Here is a 15,257-nt window from a genome sequence, read left to right as displayed (position 1 = left end):
AACCACACTATTCTAGTCTATTTAACATGCAGAAAGCTATGTTATGGAGGCATGTTGGCAAGGGCGGGAAGGTGGCTTCCCGGTGGCGGATTTGCGACTTCCGGATACCGCCGCGTAGCCTGAACATAGGGCTACACGATGTACGTCTCGGTTGGGCCTTGCCATGTCTTGTGGATGTCCCAAAGTGGGTGTTACTTATGCTTGGTGACGTAGTAAATACTCCATATTATTGGAGGTATGTACAAGTCCCCGAAGTCCCCGAGTAAGAGTAGCTTCTTGGTTGGGGAGTTATAACCACGAAGTCATCAAGCATAAGTAACCGGGCGGCACGGAGCCCCTACAAGTCCCCGAACTCCGTAAGCAAGAAGGGACTCGTTAACCTGCACAATAAAAACAAAAAGCAGGCATACGTAGAATGCTCGGTGCATTGAGGAACAAATGTGAATTGTATGGATATGCATTGGCATATATAAACGTATGGGGTGCGTGATACATGTTGATGTATACACGCGAATGGTGCCGAGTACGATTGATTATGACGTACAAACTCGAGAGCGCGTATGGGCGTGTGAGCATATGGATTGCATATGATAAATGTAAGTTGTATGAGCGCTGCGAAGGTAAGCTTTTGTTTGGTTGTCGCGCGTATTAATGGAACGCGAAAAGAATTTGATTTGTCGCGGGCGACAAATGGTAGAAAAATTTCATGTTCCATTAACGTGTGGTGTGGCGAGTAGACATGAATGTGAAGATTGGGAATGCCGGGAAGGCGTGAACGGGAAGCTCGAGGATTGCCGGGAAGGCATGAGCGGGAAGCTCAATGGGGTGCCGGGAAGGCATGAGCGGAAGCTCAATGGGGATGCCGGGAAGGCATGAGCGGAAGCTCAATGGGGTGCCGGGAAGGCATGAGCGGAAGCTCAATGGGTGGGCCCCTGCTAGGCCCGCTAGAGAGTCCCCGACGCCCCAGCCATGACGGACCTCCGGATGGTCGGTAATTTGTTTGTTGAGGGGGAGCTGCACGGAGCAGAGGGTGTTGGGTAGCGATCCCAATCTTTGGTACCCAAGCGTCGGGGTTAACTGCCGGATCAATGGCTGCCGTAGGCTGTGTTAACTAGTCCCTTGCTGCCGGATCAATGGCTGCCATAGGCTATTATGAGGCGTTGCCTGACCGCTTGGCGGTTTGGTCGTAGACCGTGGACTCGTAAAGTATGTATCTGCATGAAAAAATGACAAACACATAGAGCAAGCATGTACAAGTAGTAAAGTGGCCAAGAACATGTCGTAGGCATGCTTAAGGGTCATGGAGACATGTATAGACATGGCAATAGCTCTAAGTGCGAGAGCGTAAGAGATAAGATATAGTGACGTATCTTGTGCCGATTTGGAGGCTAGCGGAGTTATCCGAGCATGACGGTCCGTTGCTTGTGGCGGATAAAGTATTCCGATAATGTCCGTCAACTCGTAGTTGAGATTGAAAGCTCCATAGAAACAATTGAATTTCCTTAGAACAAAATAGGTGATTAATATGCGGATTTGTAAAATCAAAACTAGTAACTTGTATATGTACGTTGGTAAGATATTAAACAAAGTGTATATGTGAAGTAGCAGCTGACGGCAAAATGACATGAAATTTTTGATGGAGTTTAACATGTCAAATTTGCAAATATGTATTGGACAATGAGATATGGTCGCAGGAGTTTAACATTCGCCACGCTAACAACAAAAAGGCCACAAATATAATTGCGTGCCTAGTATTGACGGGTGCACTAATGAAGCAAATGATAAAACCATATAGTAGAATGACATTGATCATTTATGAATGTCAAATACTAACAAGTATTTTAACCAAACCATTTAAGCATGTGACCCAAGTATTCATGACAGTTTTGACTAATTCTTACTGGAAGAATGTGGTCACAAATAATGCCCTGTCAAATGCGTAGAAAGTAGGTGATCCAAGTCTTTCATATATTGACATATGTATGGTGACATATGCAGCGTGATTACTAATATACAATTAACATGAAAAGCATGTGGTCGATACATGCATGTGTGTTGCAGGTCTGCAGGGAAGCATACTTTATGGGTGGCATTGAATTATGAATCATGCTTCTGTTTACCAACTGCACTACACGTGAATAACCAGAGACAGAGACAAGAAGACTTATCTCGATGGGTGGCTTTGCTGCATATGAACCCAGTGAAGAGACCGGGTGCTCAAATCGGGAAGATTGAAAGTGGACGCTCGGAAACGTGAAAATCTGCCAGAGATCGCAGGTTTGGGAGGGCTAAAGCTCCGCTGGTCGCTGGGTTTTGGAGCTCCGCCTGTCCAGATTTCGACGCCGACGATGGAGCTTGGCGGTGCCGACGCGCTGCCAATCTTGGGCGGAGATGCTCAGCGGTGAAGATGCTCGGCGGAGGTTTTGCCGCTGATGGTGCTCTGGCGGAGCAGTTGAGCTGGCAGCGGTGCCTAGCTGCTGTGGAGCTGTGCTGGCGGAGGGAGAAGTTCGGCGGAGGAAGAAGTCCGGCGGTGGCCTCCTGTGGTGTTTGGAACGCAGCAGAGGTTTGGAGTTGCTGTGAGCAGTGCAGCGGAGCGGAGGTTTGGCCGCTGATAGTGTTGGGCGGAAGATGTTGGCAGACTGGCCGGCGCTGTGGGCGGGCTGGCTAGCTGCTGGTGGAGCACTTGGTCTCCTAGCGGAGCTCAGAGGAGCTGCAGTCGCCATAGCCGGGCGGAAGAGCGCAGCGGAGGCTCAAGATGGCGCAAGTTCGGCGGATGCTGGCCAAGCATCAGTGCAGCGGAGCGGAGGATGCCTCTGCTGGCGGAACTGTGTGCAGCGGACTGAGGTCGAAGTCCGGCGGAGTGAAGCCAAGTTGGGCGCGCAGCTGCAGGTGGTGGTGGAGCTAAGTCAGGCGGCGGTGAACTTCCGGCGGGGTCCGCCTGGCGGAGGAAGTTCAGCGGGGGCTGCGCACGAGTCCGGCGAAGTTGGGCGGAGCGGATCCGCTGACCAAGTTCGGCGGAACAAGGAAGTCTCCGGAGAAGTTTGAGCGGAGAAGAACTGGCTGAAGGGGCTGGGTGGCCAGAGCAAATCTCTAGGTGTCCAGAGAAATTTGCCGCCAAGAAAATTGTTTTTTTTTTTTTTTTTTTTTTTTTTTTGGTGCTAGTGTTGACTTTCATGGGTTGGGCGTTGACTAACCCTTGACCGGCGTTGACCAGTCATGCTGAGCGTTGACCAAGTGTGACAAACTCCTCTAGGCGTTGACCAACCGGGCGTTGACCGGCCCCGATTTGATGTTGAACGAGCGTTGATCGGCCAAAGCTAGTGGTAGGTGACGAAGCCTTTGCGTGTCGGCTTCCCACAGACGGCGCCAAATGTTAATGCTTGGATCCGTTGGGGATCTAATTAACGATAAGTAAAGAGAGAGAGACAGAGAGAGAGATTTGACACAAGATGTATAGTGGTTCGCCTCCGCATGAGCGGGAGACTACGTCCACTTGAAAGCTTATACTAGTGTGTCGAGCCTTGCGGCCTAACAAGATTACAAAGTATGTAATGGGATGGATGAATGTGGAATGGAATTTAAGTGGGAGGAGGCATTCCTTTTATAGGTGAAGGAATGCTTCTCCTTTACTTGTTCTTCGATGTGGGACAAGAAACCACACTATTCTAGTCTATTTAACATGCAGAAAGCTATGTTATGGAGGCATGTTGGCAAGGGCGGGAAGGTGGCTTCCCGGTGGCGGATTTGCGACTTCCGGATACCGCCGCGTAGCCTGAACATAGGGCTACACGATGTACGTCTCGGTTGGGCCTTGCCATGTCTTGTGGATGTCCCAAAGTGGGTGTTACTTATGCTTGGTGACGTAGTAAATACTCCATATTATTGGAGGTATGTACAGACCCAAACAAATTTGGGTTAACTCCACCACATCAAACATGCTTGAACAAATTTGGTCTGCCTTCTTGGTCAGATCCCAGCGATAGGTCAAGAAAATCATTGCTTAACAGAAGGAGTTGGTAAATTCGGATATGAATCAAAGAGAGAAGACTACTAACGGCAGGAGTTGTCGTCAGTTGTTAAGGAAAAGCCAAATTTTTATTCCAGATGATGTGGCATTGTTCTAAACCATCGGATTTTATTAGTACGTGGATCGGATTTTATTAGTACGTGGATCGGATTTTATGAAATTTACAAGAAGTGCAGAGAAGTAACTTTAGAGAATCTTAATCCAAAAAGAAGAAAGTAGCATACAAAGAGATGCACATTAGTAAAACACGTACGGACAAATTGATCCTAACCATTAGTTAGCCATGACGTCATATGTTTGAGTCTGGTGAAAAAGACAAAAGGAGAAGGACCTAAATTAATATATTTTGACCACACCAGACACCATACATGCAGTTTAAACTTAGGATGTATGTACGTACTTTAACCCCCTCCCCCTCCCCCTCCCCCTCAAAACCCTCGCCGCCCCAACTAGCTTAACACATTCCCATTCTCAAATTTTCTTCGCTTCTGTTTTTCCATACATATTTTACTGTACATGGAGATCATGATCGAGCATTCCCGTATCCACTGTCCACAGCTACCTTTCTTAGATACATGATGATGTCCTTGCATGGATAAGAAAAATTCACTGTAACTGCCTTTTTTTTCTTTCCATTCCGTTCATTGATCAAACAAATACATCGTCCCGCCGCTTTTTCAGGTTTGGTTCTGGGTTTCCTTTTCTCATCATTGCCACAAATTCATCGTAGTTGATTCGACCGTCCTGCATCACAATTAGTCAATTCATATATTGTTTGATCGATCCTCCGAAATGAGCGAAAAGCAACTGCTTTACGTACTAATTACTTACATTATCAGAGTCGACTTCAGCAATGATTTCCCTTATGTCCCTTCCATCATGCATCCCGTATTCGCGGAGGGCTGACTCTAGCTCTTCAGTCGTGATAAACCTGAATTCACATGGTTGGTTTATTACTTTCATTTTATAATGTCATTGCTTTTAATAAATTTCAAGACATGGTCGATGATATGTAATTACCCGCTGCTATCTTTATCGAAGTGCTGGAAGGCAGTGTAGAGATGCTCTTCTCTATCCATTCTGTTCAAGTGCATCGTTGCTGTGATGAACTCATCATAGTCTATGGTTCCGTTCCCATCAGCATCGGCCTTTTTTTAATTTCAAATGAAAAGAAATAAAGTTAATAAAATAAAATGAAGAGAGAGAGAGAGATGAATGGAAGTGTTACTTACAGCTTCCATTAGTTGTTTAGCTTCGTGTTCAGATAACTTGGTGCCTTGCTTAGCAAGACCTTGCTTGAGCTCTTCAAGTGTGATAGTCCCACTGTTGTCTGTATCTATGCTCTTGAACATCTCTTTCAATCCCATGATTTCTTCCTCTGATAAGCAACCGGCGATAACCTGGAATCAACGCATATCAATCGCTTTATTAATTTTCTAATTAGAGATTGAATGGAACAACAAACAACTAGTTCGATCATGCATGCCCATTAATTCATGCACATATAGTTGAGATTAATTTCATTAAAATGACCAACGATCGGTCTATACCCGAAGTGCAACTTTCTTAAACTGATTCATTGCTTTGAACTGTTTGAGCCTGCTGAGCACAGCATTGTCGAGAGGAACATCTGGTGCTTCACCATCCTCCTTGATCCATGGATGACCTGAGTGACACACACGCACGTACATATATAACCATTAATCAGCCATGTTAAGTTGGATAATATATACATACACATATAGGATAGGAGTACTACTTAGAACTTGGAAGGCTGTCAATCTCTGCTTGGGATCTGAATTCAACATCTTCCTCACAAGATCCTTTGCTTGAGCTGATATTGCAGGCCATGGGTCGCTTGAAAAGTCGAGGTGACCACGTAATATTGCGTTGAATATCCCATGTTCCGATTCTGTCCGTCGGTTATTAATATTCCAGGTCAATAAAATAACTCATCGGTCCAGAAGGTTATGCTAATTAATTAGTAAATTAGTGTGTGGGTGTGTATGTACCTGCCCAGAAAGGAGGAACACCACTCAAAAGAATGTATAGCATGACTCCAACACTCCATATATCGACTTCTGGTCCATATCTCCTCTTCAACACCTCTGGTGCTATGTAATATGCGCTGCCAACAATATCCTTGAACACCTCTCCTATGAAATCACAATCATATTACATTATTACTTTTCTTCTAAATTTCTAACGTATGTTAGTACCCACAATGTCTACATACACCGTGTACTTGTGGAGAAAGAAGAAGCTAGCTAGGTTTTTATTATAAATGATTGTATAAAATTACCTTGTTTGTAAAAGACTGATAGACCGAAATCAGTAGCCTTGAGTGGAGAGTTCTCATCTTTGTTGAGCAGAAGGAAATTCTCAGGCTTGAGATCCCTATGGATGACGCCCATGGAATGGCAGGTGTGCACGATCTGAACAATGGTCCTTAACAAGGCAGCTGCAGCACGCTCCGTGTAATGCCCCTTAGAGATGATTCGGTCAAAAAGCTCCCCACCGGCACACAGCTCCATCACCAGGTGAACGGACTGCTTATCCTCATAAGCTCCCTTGAGTTCCACGATGTTTAGTTGTCCTGTCAAATGGTGCATGATTTGAACCTCCCTCCTCACGTCCTCTATGTCTTCCTTATTCACCAGCTTGCGTTTGGCAATGGTTTTGCACGCAAACTGCTCTCCCGTCTGTTTATGTGTGCACAGGTGCGTCACCCCAAACTGTCCCCGCCCCAGCTCCTTTCCGATAGCGTAGGTCGAACGCACATCCTCCATTGGCCTCCCTAGAACAGGTCCAATAGGCCCTGTTTTCGCAGGCTTTCCCCCAGGTGGAGGGGATGCAGGAGGAGCCTTGTGACCCTGGGGGGCTGGATTATGGTTGCCTGAAGAATTGTTTGTCACATCGGCATTGTTATCCAGGCCACCATTGTTGTCTCCCTTTACATCGTTGGGGGCATCCTCGGTGTTGCGTTGAGAGCAACAGTTGCCCATGTTGGAAGAGCGAGAGAGAAAGAGAGAGAGCAAGAGAGAGATCTCTCAGATTCACGTGTGGCCAAGCTATGGGGCAGGCAATGTTGGGTTTTGGGGGCTGAGGGAAAAAAAGGTTGCTGGAGACAAAAGAAAGAGAGGGAGATTAGAGGCATGCAATTACGTAGGTTACAGCTTGGACTGAGCAGGATATTACAGAGGACCGATAATGAGGGATTGTAGGAGTTTTTGGTAGTTTAATTAATTCAAAACTTAGAAAGCCACCTGTTTGAAACAGTCTTTACCCCTTTCGATTTCCCAACTTTTTACGGGAAAAACAAAACGGTTACCGGCAGTCTGTTAGCTTAATCATGTCATAACTCCATTTGCTTTCGGCATGACCATATATCCACTGCTGTGCTAAAATTATAAATAACCCTGCTTTGCTGTTAATAATATGCAGCTGCTTTTGTCGTCCATTGGAAAATTGACTGTTAGGTCTTGTGCGCCAGCATGCCACAATGCGTTCGTTCTAAAAACAATGAAAACAAATGCATGTTAAACTAGTACTTTTTCATTTTGGTCATATATTAAAGTAGCTCCCATATACACACAAACACAAACACAAAAAAATAAAATATAAAAATATATATAAAAAATAATAAAAAATAATAATAATAATAATAATAATAAATTGAATGGTCTTAAAGTGACGGGAAGCACATCTCTAATCCGGACGATATCAGTAAGTGGGAATTGTTTGATCAACCGTTCGAGCATATTCATGAATTCCCCCAGCGACATTGAAGACTCTCTTGAAACCCTGAACCATTGCAAAAGTTGTAACCAGCAAACAAAAAATCTTACAAAGCAGAAATTATAGTTAATGTAATGATGAAAATAAGAAGTCCCCCGACTCCAAACTGATATTGAACAATGTGGCATGCAAATGTATCCGATATAGGGATTTTTCCTAGAACGGTATGCATATATAGTTTAAAGAAAAAAAGACAAGGTTAATGAAGTGGGTTGACGAGTTTATTTTCCTAGCATATCTCATTGTCCTCCATGGAGAACCTATACAGAAACAAGAGTTTATTTTCCTAGCATATCTCATTGTCCTCCATGGAGAACCTATACAGAAACAAAAAAGAATGGTTTCATTATTATTATGAACAAAGTATGGCCTAGCAGGGATAGGGCAAGGACCAGTGACAGAGAGACATCTGACAAAAATATCATAACCAACTTCTACAATCATCCCATGTCTTTATCCATTCTTAATCTTTACTGAACCTGAAGAAACCCTGACCTAGTTCTTTGGGTGAGAGGGTGATACCACTGAGTATCCCTCTGCCCAGTTTGACCTCGCAAACCCGCCCAGTGCAAAATAACCACCCCAAGGGACCGGTTGTCATTCTTTGAATTTTTAAAGCTAACAACTGAGTTCATCTACTTGCAATAAATTGTTCTTCATCCAAATGAACATGAATAGAAATATAATAGGGGGGCTACCTAGGTGTAGGTGAAACCCTACAATTGTACATCTGTTGGGCTTTAATATAGTGAGTATGGCCTGGGTCTACGGCTATAATATGAAAAGTGTATGAAAGGTTGGTTCTTTTTTTCGCACATTAACCTTCTACTCCAAAGGTCTTCTATATACATAAATATCAATGATCTCTACAACCTTCAGAGCAAGCAAGGAAAACTCAAGAACAAAGACAAGCATTACTTCACAGCATTTAGCATGTCCAACTTCATAAAAGAGAGTAATCCCTATAATCAAAAGAAACTAATGCCTGAAACGCTGACCAAAAATACACATCTTCCATACTGCACCTTATAATCCTAATTAAAAAAAATTCTATTATACTCCATCCAAATAACCCAGAAGATTGTCATACAACCCCACAAAGTTTTAGCTATCTACTATTCTATCCTTTAACCCAAGTACCCAACTAGCTTCCATCTCTCCAAAAAAACTTCCGCAAAAGACATTAATAAATTAAATTAGAATTCCAATTATTGCACTACTAGAAAACACATTATAAAGGAAGGACCCCTCAACTACCAAATTCTTCAATACATACCTTTTCACTCCATACATTTAAAAAATTTGAAAATATGCACCTTTTCACTTTAAACTAATGAAGTAATGAGTTAAATTAAAAAATTATTCAGCCCTAAATTACTTTGTGACTGTATTCTTTACGATCATACGAAACTTGCCAAAGAACCAAAAAATGCTAATTCTGTACATCACACTGAGAAAAATACAAACCTAATTTCCTTGTTCCATGTCATGAAATTTTCACTACTTTACATGAACAAATAAGTTCCCATATAAAGGACTGATGTATACTTTTCAGCAATTTCTGAAAGGTGGAACTGAAATTCATTACATCCGACTCATTTGGCATTTTAACAGATAGGTTTTATGAGAGCTACTATTAAATGGTAACAAGTACTTTGAACCGGTTTAACACTGCCTTTTAACTTTGGCTCAAATGTCAATAATAGACCGTTCGCTCCCTAAAGACAACGTCATATGCACCATGGTAGTGAAAAATCAAACACATTTAAGATGATCACTACAGGAGCCCAGAAATTATGGGAAAGATATATTTGCATAAATGCTAATAATGCAGCTCATTTAAATTTGACACCACCACTATAGAGAAATGGACTTGTACTAACTTTTACAGGATGTTTAGTTTTCTTTAAATTTTCAGTTATTTGGAAAACCAGTTACTTGAATCTGTTTAACACTTCCTTTTAACTTTGGCTCAAATGTCAATAATAGACCATTCTCTCCTTAAAGACAACGTCGCATGCACTATGGTAGTGAAAAATTAAACGCATTTAAGATGATCACTACAGGAGCCCAGAAAGAAATTATGGGAATAATATATTTGCATAAATGCTAATGATACAGCTCAATTCAATTTGACAACACTAAAATAGAGAAATGGATTTGTATTAACTTTTATAGGATGTTATAGTTTTGTTTAAATTTTCAGTTGTTCAGAAACCAGTTAAGAGTAAATTAACGTAGCAGAGAGGGCTCTACCTGCGTCTGCAACCACTGGGCAACCTGTAAAGATCGCATACCATGGTGACACTGCATTTTGAAACATGAAATGTCAGTAACAAGCAGTAAGCGATACATAAGAATAAGGTGATACAACACAGGAAGTTTGCCCCTTTTGTTCAAACAAAACCTACTACTGAAGTTCCATATATCAATAATCAATGCGACAACAGAAATAGGACAAATATGTTTTATAAAATATTTAACCGAAAGGCTAATTGATAGCTCTAGTCCAACAACTAGTACAACTCAAGAGGACGCATTATCAACATAGTGGTACAAACAAAGACGATCACTTATAAAACCCAAGATGGCAGTTCTTTACCCAACTCACTTTTTCCCAACTCACTTCCTTTTTTCTTTGTTACTAAAAACTGAAACTTACTACTAGCCACTTACCAAAATTGGGAAACTGGACCCAGATGAGTTAAAGTATCAGCATAATTCAATTCTTTCTTATTCAATTTTGACAAACAATAATGTGGTTCCATTAACTTCAACACATAAAAATATTATTATGAGCAAAACTAGGCTTCTAATAATATAAGAAAAGAAACCCTTAAAACACAAAAGTTTGCACCTACCATAACATAAGTATCCTTTTGAGGATCGAACTTCGTGGTTATGTCAGGTCCCCAGCTTCCAAATTGTCGAAGGGGAAGGACCTGGAAACCCGATAAAGAAGCTTGGGCCCTGTCAAACAAAGGGGGCTTGAAGAAATACTGAAATAGTAGCCAATACAAGGTAGAGACACATGCTGACCAGTACCAAAAAGCTAGAGAGTTGTATCGAGAAAAAAAATTACAAGGAGTTGGTCCATGTGTTACTCAACTTTTTCTTCATTTAAATCTAATGAAAAAAAAAAATTAAATTTGGTCGGGTTTTAATCAATATATACAAATATAAATATATATACGAGATAATATTCTCGTGCCAGAGCTTGAATGTTATATTCTAAGACTCCTGATTCAGACATCACTACAGCAATGTTTTCTAAAATAACACCTCGAACAGCAAGAGAATTAAAACACCAACTGGAGTGTAGCACTCACTCCTTATTGTTAAGGGAAAACAAAGTGCCAAATCTCTAGGAATTGAATTGTGTGGAGAACATGATGCACCAGCTCATCAGTCACTACGCAATAATATGCATACATGGAATTTCCTCAGATTGAGTAAAGTATCATAGATGCCACAAATTAACTGCAATTTTTTTTCAGTTTACCCCAAACCAAGATTTTCTCATTGCTACACAGTTTCGGTTGGAGTTTCGGTCGGATATCGTTTAAGCATTCTTAATCTCATTGCAGCTCAAATTTCTTATATGATACCTCACAAACTAAATGTCCATAGCTTTCTCATCAATTACTAACTTTCAAATTGAAATCATCACTATAATATGATCATAATTATTTTAACACACCCAACAAAACCATGCCAATACTTGAAAAAACTGTGATTTAAGAGATTTAAAATCAGAAAAATCTTTTAAAAGAATTTTTTTTTTTTTTTTAAATCTAGACAGCAAGGGCAGGAATAAAAGATGAGTACACTTCTTCAGGTTCTCGAACATCAATCAACTGTGCCTCATCTAAGAAACTGGGATCTTGCATTTTCACGTGAAGCTCCTTGCATTGAATGTTTTGAAGTACTGATTCCTCCCTAACAGCATATAATGCAAGTATAAAACCAGATTAATATAGTAAAGTGTGAGTCAGCACCGGGCCTGAATTGTCAAGTAAGATATTCAGTACGAGACAAATTCTATTGCATACCTCTCTGACAGTACTTGCAATAAATGCCATCCAAATTTTGTTTTACACCTAACAACTTTGTTTAAAGATGCACTAAATGCAGCCTCCTCAAATTCAGGTACCTGGGACATGTTTCCATCAGATATCTATCAAAGTATATTGGTGCCAGAAACAAAAAATCTAGCAATCTAGCAAAAACTAATACTTAAGTTTTTTCCATATCAACCTTTTCACTGCCATTCATTTCATCTTCACATGATACAAAAATGATTCAAACATCTACTTTATGCTAAACAACAATAATCCATTAAGCAACTAGAATATTCCAGTGTGGTAATAGTTGACAAATATATCATGGTTTCTTTGTAATATTCATCTCATTGGGTTCCAGTCTGTAAAATGAGCACTACCTTACAAAAAAACTAGATAACCTATGAAGACATATCACAGCTGAGCTAGACAGAAATATGGAAGAACTGGATATTTCCAAGCTGGGGAAAAAAAATTGCTGAATCCGATGGCAATTACTATATATAACAAAGACTCGAGAACCACAATTACACAAGAAAGTAAAGATAAGTGTCCCAAATGCTTTAGAAAGATTCATGCACATAAACTCATGAACATACCATTTGCCCCTTTCTCACCCACCCCAGCATTCCCCCTTCTTCTTTGGATGGACATATCGAGTACTCTGCAGCAAGATCACTGAGGTCTTCACCTGAATGTAACAAATAGCACGAGACCAGCACCGCAGTAAATATCAAATTTTAAAAGAGAATGTGAATTATAAATTAGACATTTTGCCATTATGATTGATTTTTTTTTTTTTTACAGTAAACAAGAACTTTATATATGAAGAGAATACTTATACAAAAGAAATTGCATAAATTGTCCACCACCCATCATGATTTATGGAACCACAAAATTCAATAAAAAAATGTTTCAAAATTTCAAAGAAAAATAAAATAAAATCCTATTAATTCTGAAATAACAGCATGAGATCTGACCTCGTGAAACTCTCTGCTGAAGATCTAACAGAAGCTTAAGATTGTCTTCTTTAACAAGTAAGTGCTGGACCAATATCTCCCTTCCATCGCCAGAGCTACTTTCAGCACTAAATGAAGCTGAAAGGAACATATTTAGAAGTCTTCAACAAAAGGAAATATAATTGTAATTTAATACTGTGAGTGTGATTGTGTTAGAGTGAGAGAGAGAGAGAGAGAGAGAGAGAGTGTGTGTGTAGATGATGCCCACAACTTATTAGGGAGTATTCGTGAGAGTGAGGGGGAGAGAGAGAGTCCCAATAATGGCGCCTACGCTACAATGTGGTCTCATCCGCAGCAAAAATACCCCAAATTGGAGATTGTTTGGCATGGTAATTGTAATCAAATAAATGGGAAAATATAATGTTTCTAATAACCAATCAATAGAATAAACAATTTCCAATTTAGTTGATTATTGCAGATGTGATACCTGAAGGAGGACCTAAAACATGGATGACACGGATAAGGGACAGCGTTGCTAGATACTCCCCAACAATAAGGTTGTCAACTTATAGACTCATTAGATTGAGGATACATGACAACTGAATATATCAAATAAGCCAAGCCCAAGGTGTAGGCTTAGCATGCACAAGGCTGAGTTCCAGTTAATAATTTGAGCCTACAAAACCTCAAGCTGTACTATGATTTAGGGTGTTCAGATGAAATTGACTTATCATGTAATGAAGGTGCTAGCTGATGCAATTTTTCGTTTACGACATTTATAAGTTTTTCCTACTAGCTACACTCATGGCCACCAAAAGCATCACACTAACTTTTCTTCTACTGCCCTACACTAGCAAAGCAATTGTTGTTAGCTACTAGACTTCTTGTGATAATACATGGAACGACAGGATGGAAGACTAGGATTAATCTACACCACAGTACTTAGGGTTGACTGTCAATGAAAATGTGAAAGACACATTTCTTGAAGTGGCAAGTTCTCACTTCTCGATAACTCTGAAGGGATCAATCCATTCCTCATTGGACCATCTAATTAACTAGTTTATTTCAAAATTCAGTTTCGTGAGGAGACCCAATCAGTCAGTTGACCAATTCAAATTGCCAAAAAAAAAAAAGTCAGCTGACCAATTTCCATTACCGCAGTAGGATCAATTGGCCTAAAAGGTAATGTGGGAGAAACCACAATAATTTTTCCCTAAATTATCACAAAATATGTGCGATTGAATAGAAAAGAATTGGCTCTCAGGATAACTTTTTATAACTGTACTTTATTTTCTCTTTAGTTCCTCAAAAACAACACAATGTTAACTTTCTTTTATCTTCTTTTCACTTGTTAGTATTCTTCTCTAGTTCTCTGAAATGGAAAGTTGTGGTCTCAATGGGGTCATAAACAATCTCATATCCTCATGGGACATTACAAAGGTCCACCAAGTTAATTTTGTTCTCTAAATCAAACTGTGGATTCCAAGGAGGTGGGCATTTTAGCTTAGTCTTAGCCATGACATAAGACACATAGAAATTTCATTCCTGCTCCTAGTTTCTTCGGCTTAATTCAAGAAGCAAACATCGAAGATTAAAAACCAACAAACAAATACAAAATATGAAGGGGGGTTTGGTTACCTGAACCCTTGGGACCTGGACTTCCCATGACACGCAGAAGAACCCGGTTGGCGCTCAAAAAGGACGAAGTGGGTTTGAAGGTCTGGGAGAGACGATAAAGTGCAGAACAAGTAGAGATTTTGTGAAGGTTTAAAGGAGTCGAGAGGTTGAGAGTGGAAGTGAGAGAGAGTCTAAGAGCACTGAAAGCTGGAGGCGCTATTGGTGTCAGACGAGATAACATGTTGTCTTGCCTTCCAAATTGATCGACCTAAAGAGTGTGTTTCTGTTATGTTAGGGGAATTCTCTAGCTGTAGTCGCTGTTTAGGGTGTCAAAAGAAAGAAAACTTTTTCTTTTGGGTTTTTGTCCGTTTACACCATTTTTAGAGATTTTTTTCCTACTTACCCCACTAAGTTTTTTTAATTCCCTCTTACCCAAAACACTCTAAGGAGGTCTTCCCTAATACCCCATTAAGATTTTTTTTTTGTTTTTTTTTTTTTTTTAATACCATTTTACCCTCACCTTTGTTACATAGAGAGAGAGAGAGAGAGAATGGAAGAGAGAGAAACCATAGGGGACTTCGCCGGAGCCCGGTCACCGGCCGCCGGAATCCGGCCAACTTTCGCCGGAATCGGGTCACCGGCCGCCGGAATCTGGTCACCGACCTCCGCCCACCGGAATTTGCTGAAAATCTCACCGGAAGGTTTTTTTGCCCCCAATAGATATCTATTGCCCCCCAATAGACCTTTATTGCCCCCTATTGCCCCCCAATAGACGCTTATTGCCCCGATAGTATA

At 40.9% G+C, this 15,257-nt stretch overlaps 2 protein-coding genes across 6 annotated transcripts; both read right to left on the bottom strand.

Annotated features, from left to right (window-relative positions):
• Positions 1-4,203: 4,203 nt before the first annotated feature.
• LOC133731610 (calcium-dependent protein kinase 34) lies at positions 4,204-7,032 on the bottom strand. The gene is made up of 8 exons (XM_062158980.1): positions 6,330-7,032; positions 6,040-6,183; positions 5,787-5,939; positions 5,578-5,693; positions 5,260-5,427; positions 5,048-5,175; positions 4,859-4,958; positions 4,204-4,771 (listed from the first exon to the last, which is right to left on the bottom strand). The coding sequence occupies exons 1-8, from the start codon at positions 7,030-7,032 to the stop codon at positions 4,676-4,678; spliced, it is 1,608 nt and encodes a 535-aa protein (XP_062014964.1). The 3' UTR covers positions 4,204-4,675.
• On the bottom strand, positions 7,011-14,779 carry LOC133731611 (rhodanese-like/PpiC domain-containing protein 12, chloroplastic). 5 transcript variants are annotated; one of them, XM_062158983.1, is made up of 9 exons: positions 14,484-14,779; positions 12,867-12,983; positions 12,486-12,577; positions 11,878-11,978; positions 11,654-11,764; positions 10,687-10,795; positions 10,082-10,132; positions 7,314-7,540; positions 7,011-7,148 (listed from the first exon to the last, which is right to left on the bottom strand). In XM_062158983.1, exons 1-8 carry the CDS (start codon positions 14,701-14,703, stop codon positions 7,355-7,357), a joined length of 987 nt encoding a protein of 328 aa, XP_062014967.1. In that variant the 5' UTR covers positions 14,704-14,779; the 3' UTR covers positions 7,011-7,148; positions 7,314-7,354. The 5 variants fall into 5 exon arrangements, 4 of the variants coding, with proteins under 4 accessions (XP_062014967.1, XP_062014965.1, XP_062014969.1 ...); XR_009856732.1 differs by having other exon boundaries at positions 7,014-7,148; positions 7,294-7,540; XM_062158985.1 differs by lacking the exon at positions 7,011-7,148 and adding an exon at positions 7,732-7,831 and having other exon boundaries at positions 7,400-7,540; positions 14,484-14,777.
• Positions 14,780-15,257: the final 478 nt, after the last annotated feature.

This window comes from Rosa rugosa, chromosome 2 (assembly GCF_958449725.1).
Source record: "Rosa rugosa chromosome 2, drRosRugo1.1, whole genome shotgun sequence".
Classification (NCBI taxonomy): Eukaryota; Viridiplantae; Streptophyta; class Magnoliopsida; order Rosales; family Rosaceae; genus Rosa; species Rosa rugosa.
Note: the sequence above shows the minus strand (reverse complement) of the source record. Positions and strands in the feature narration are given on the sequence as shown.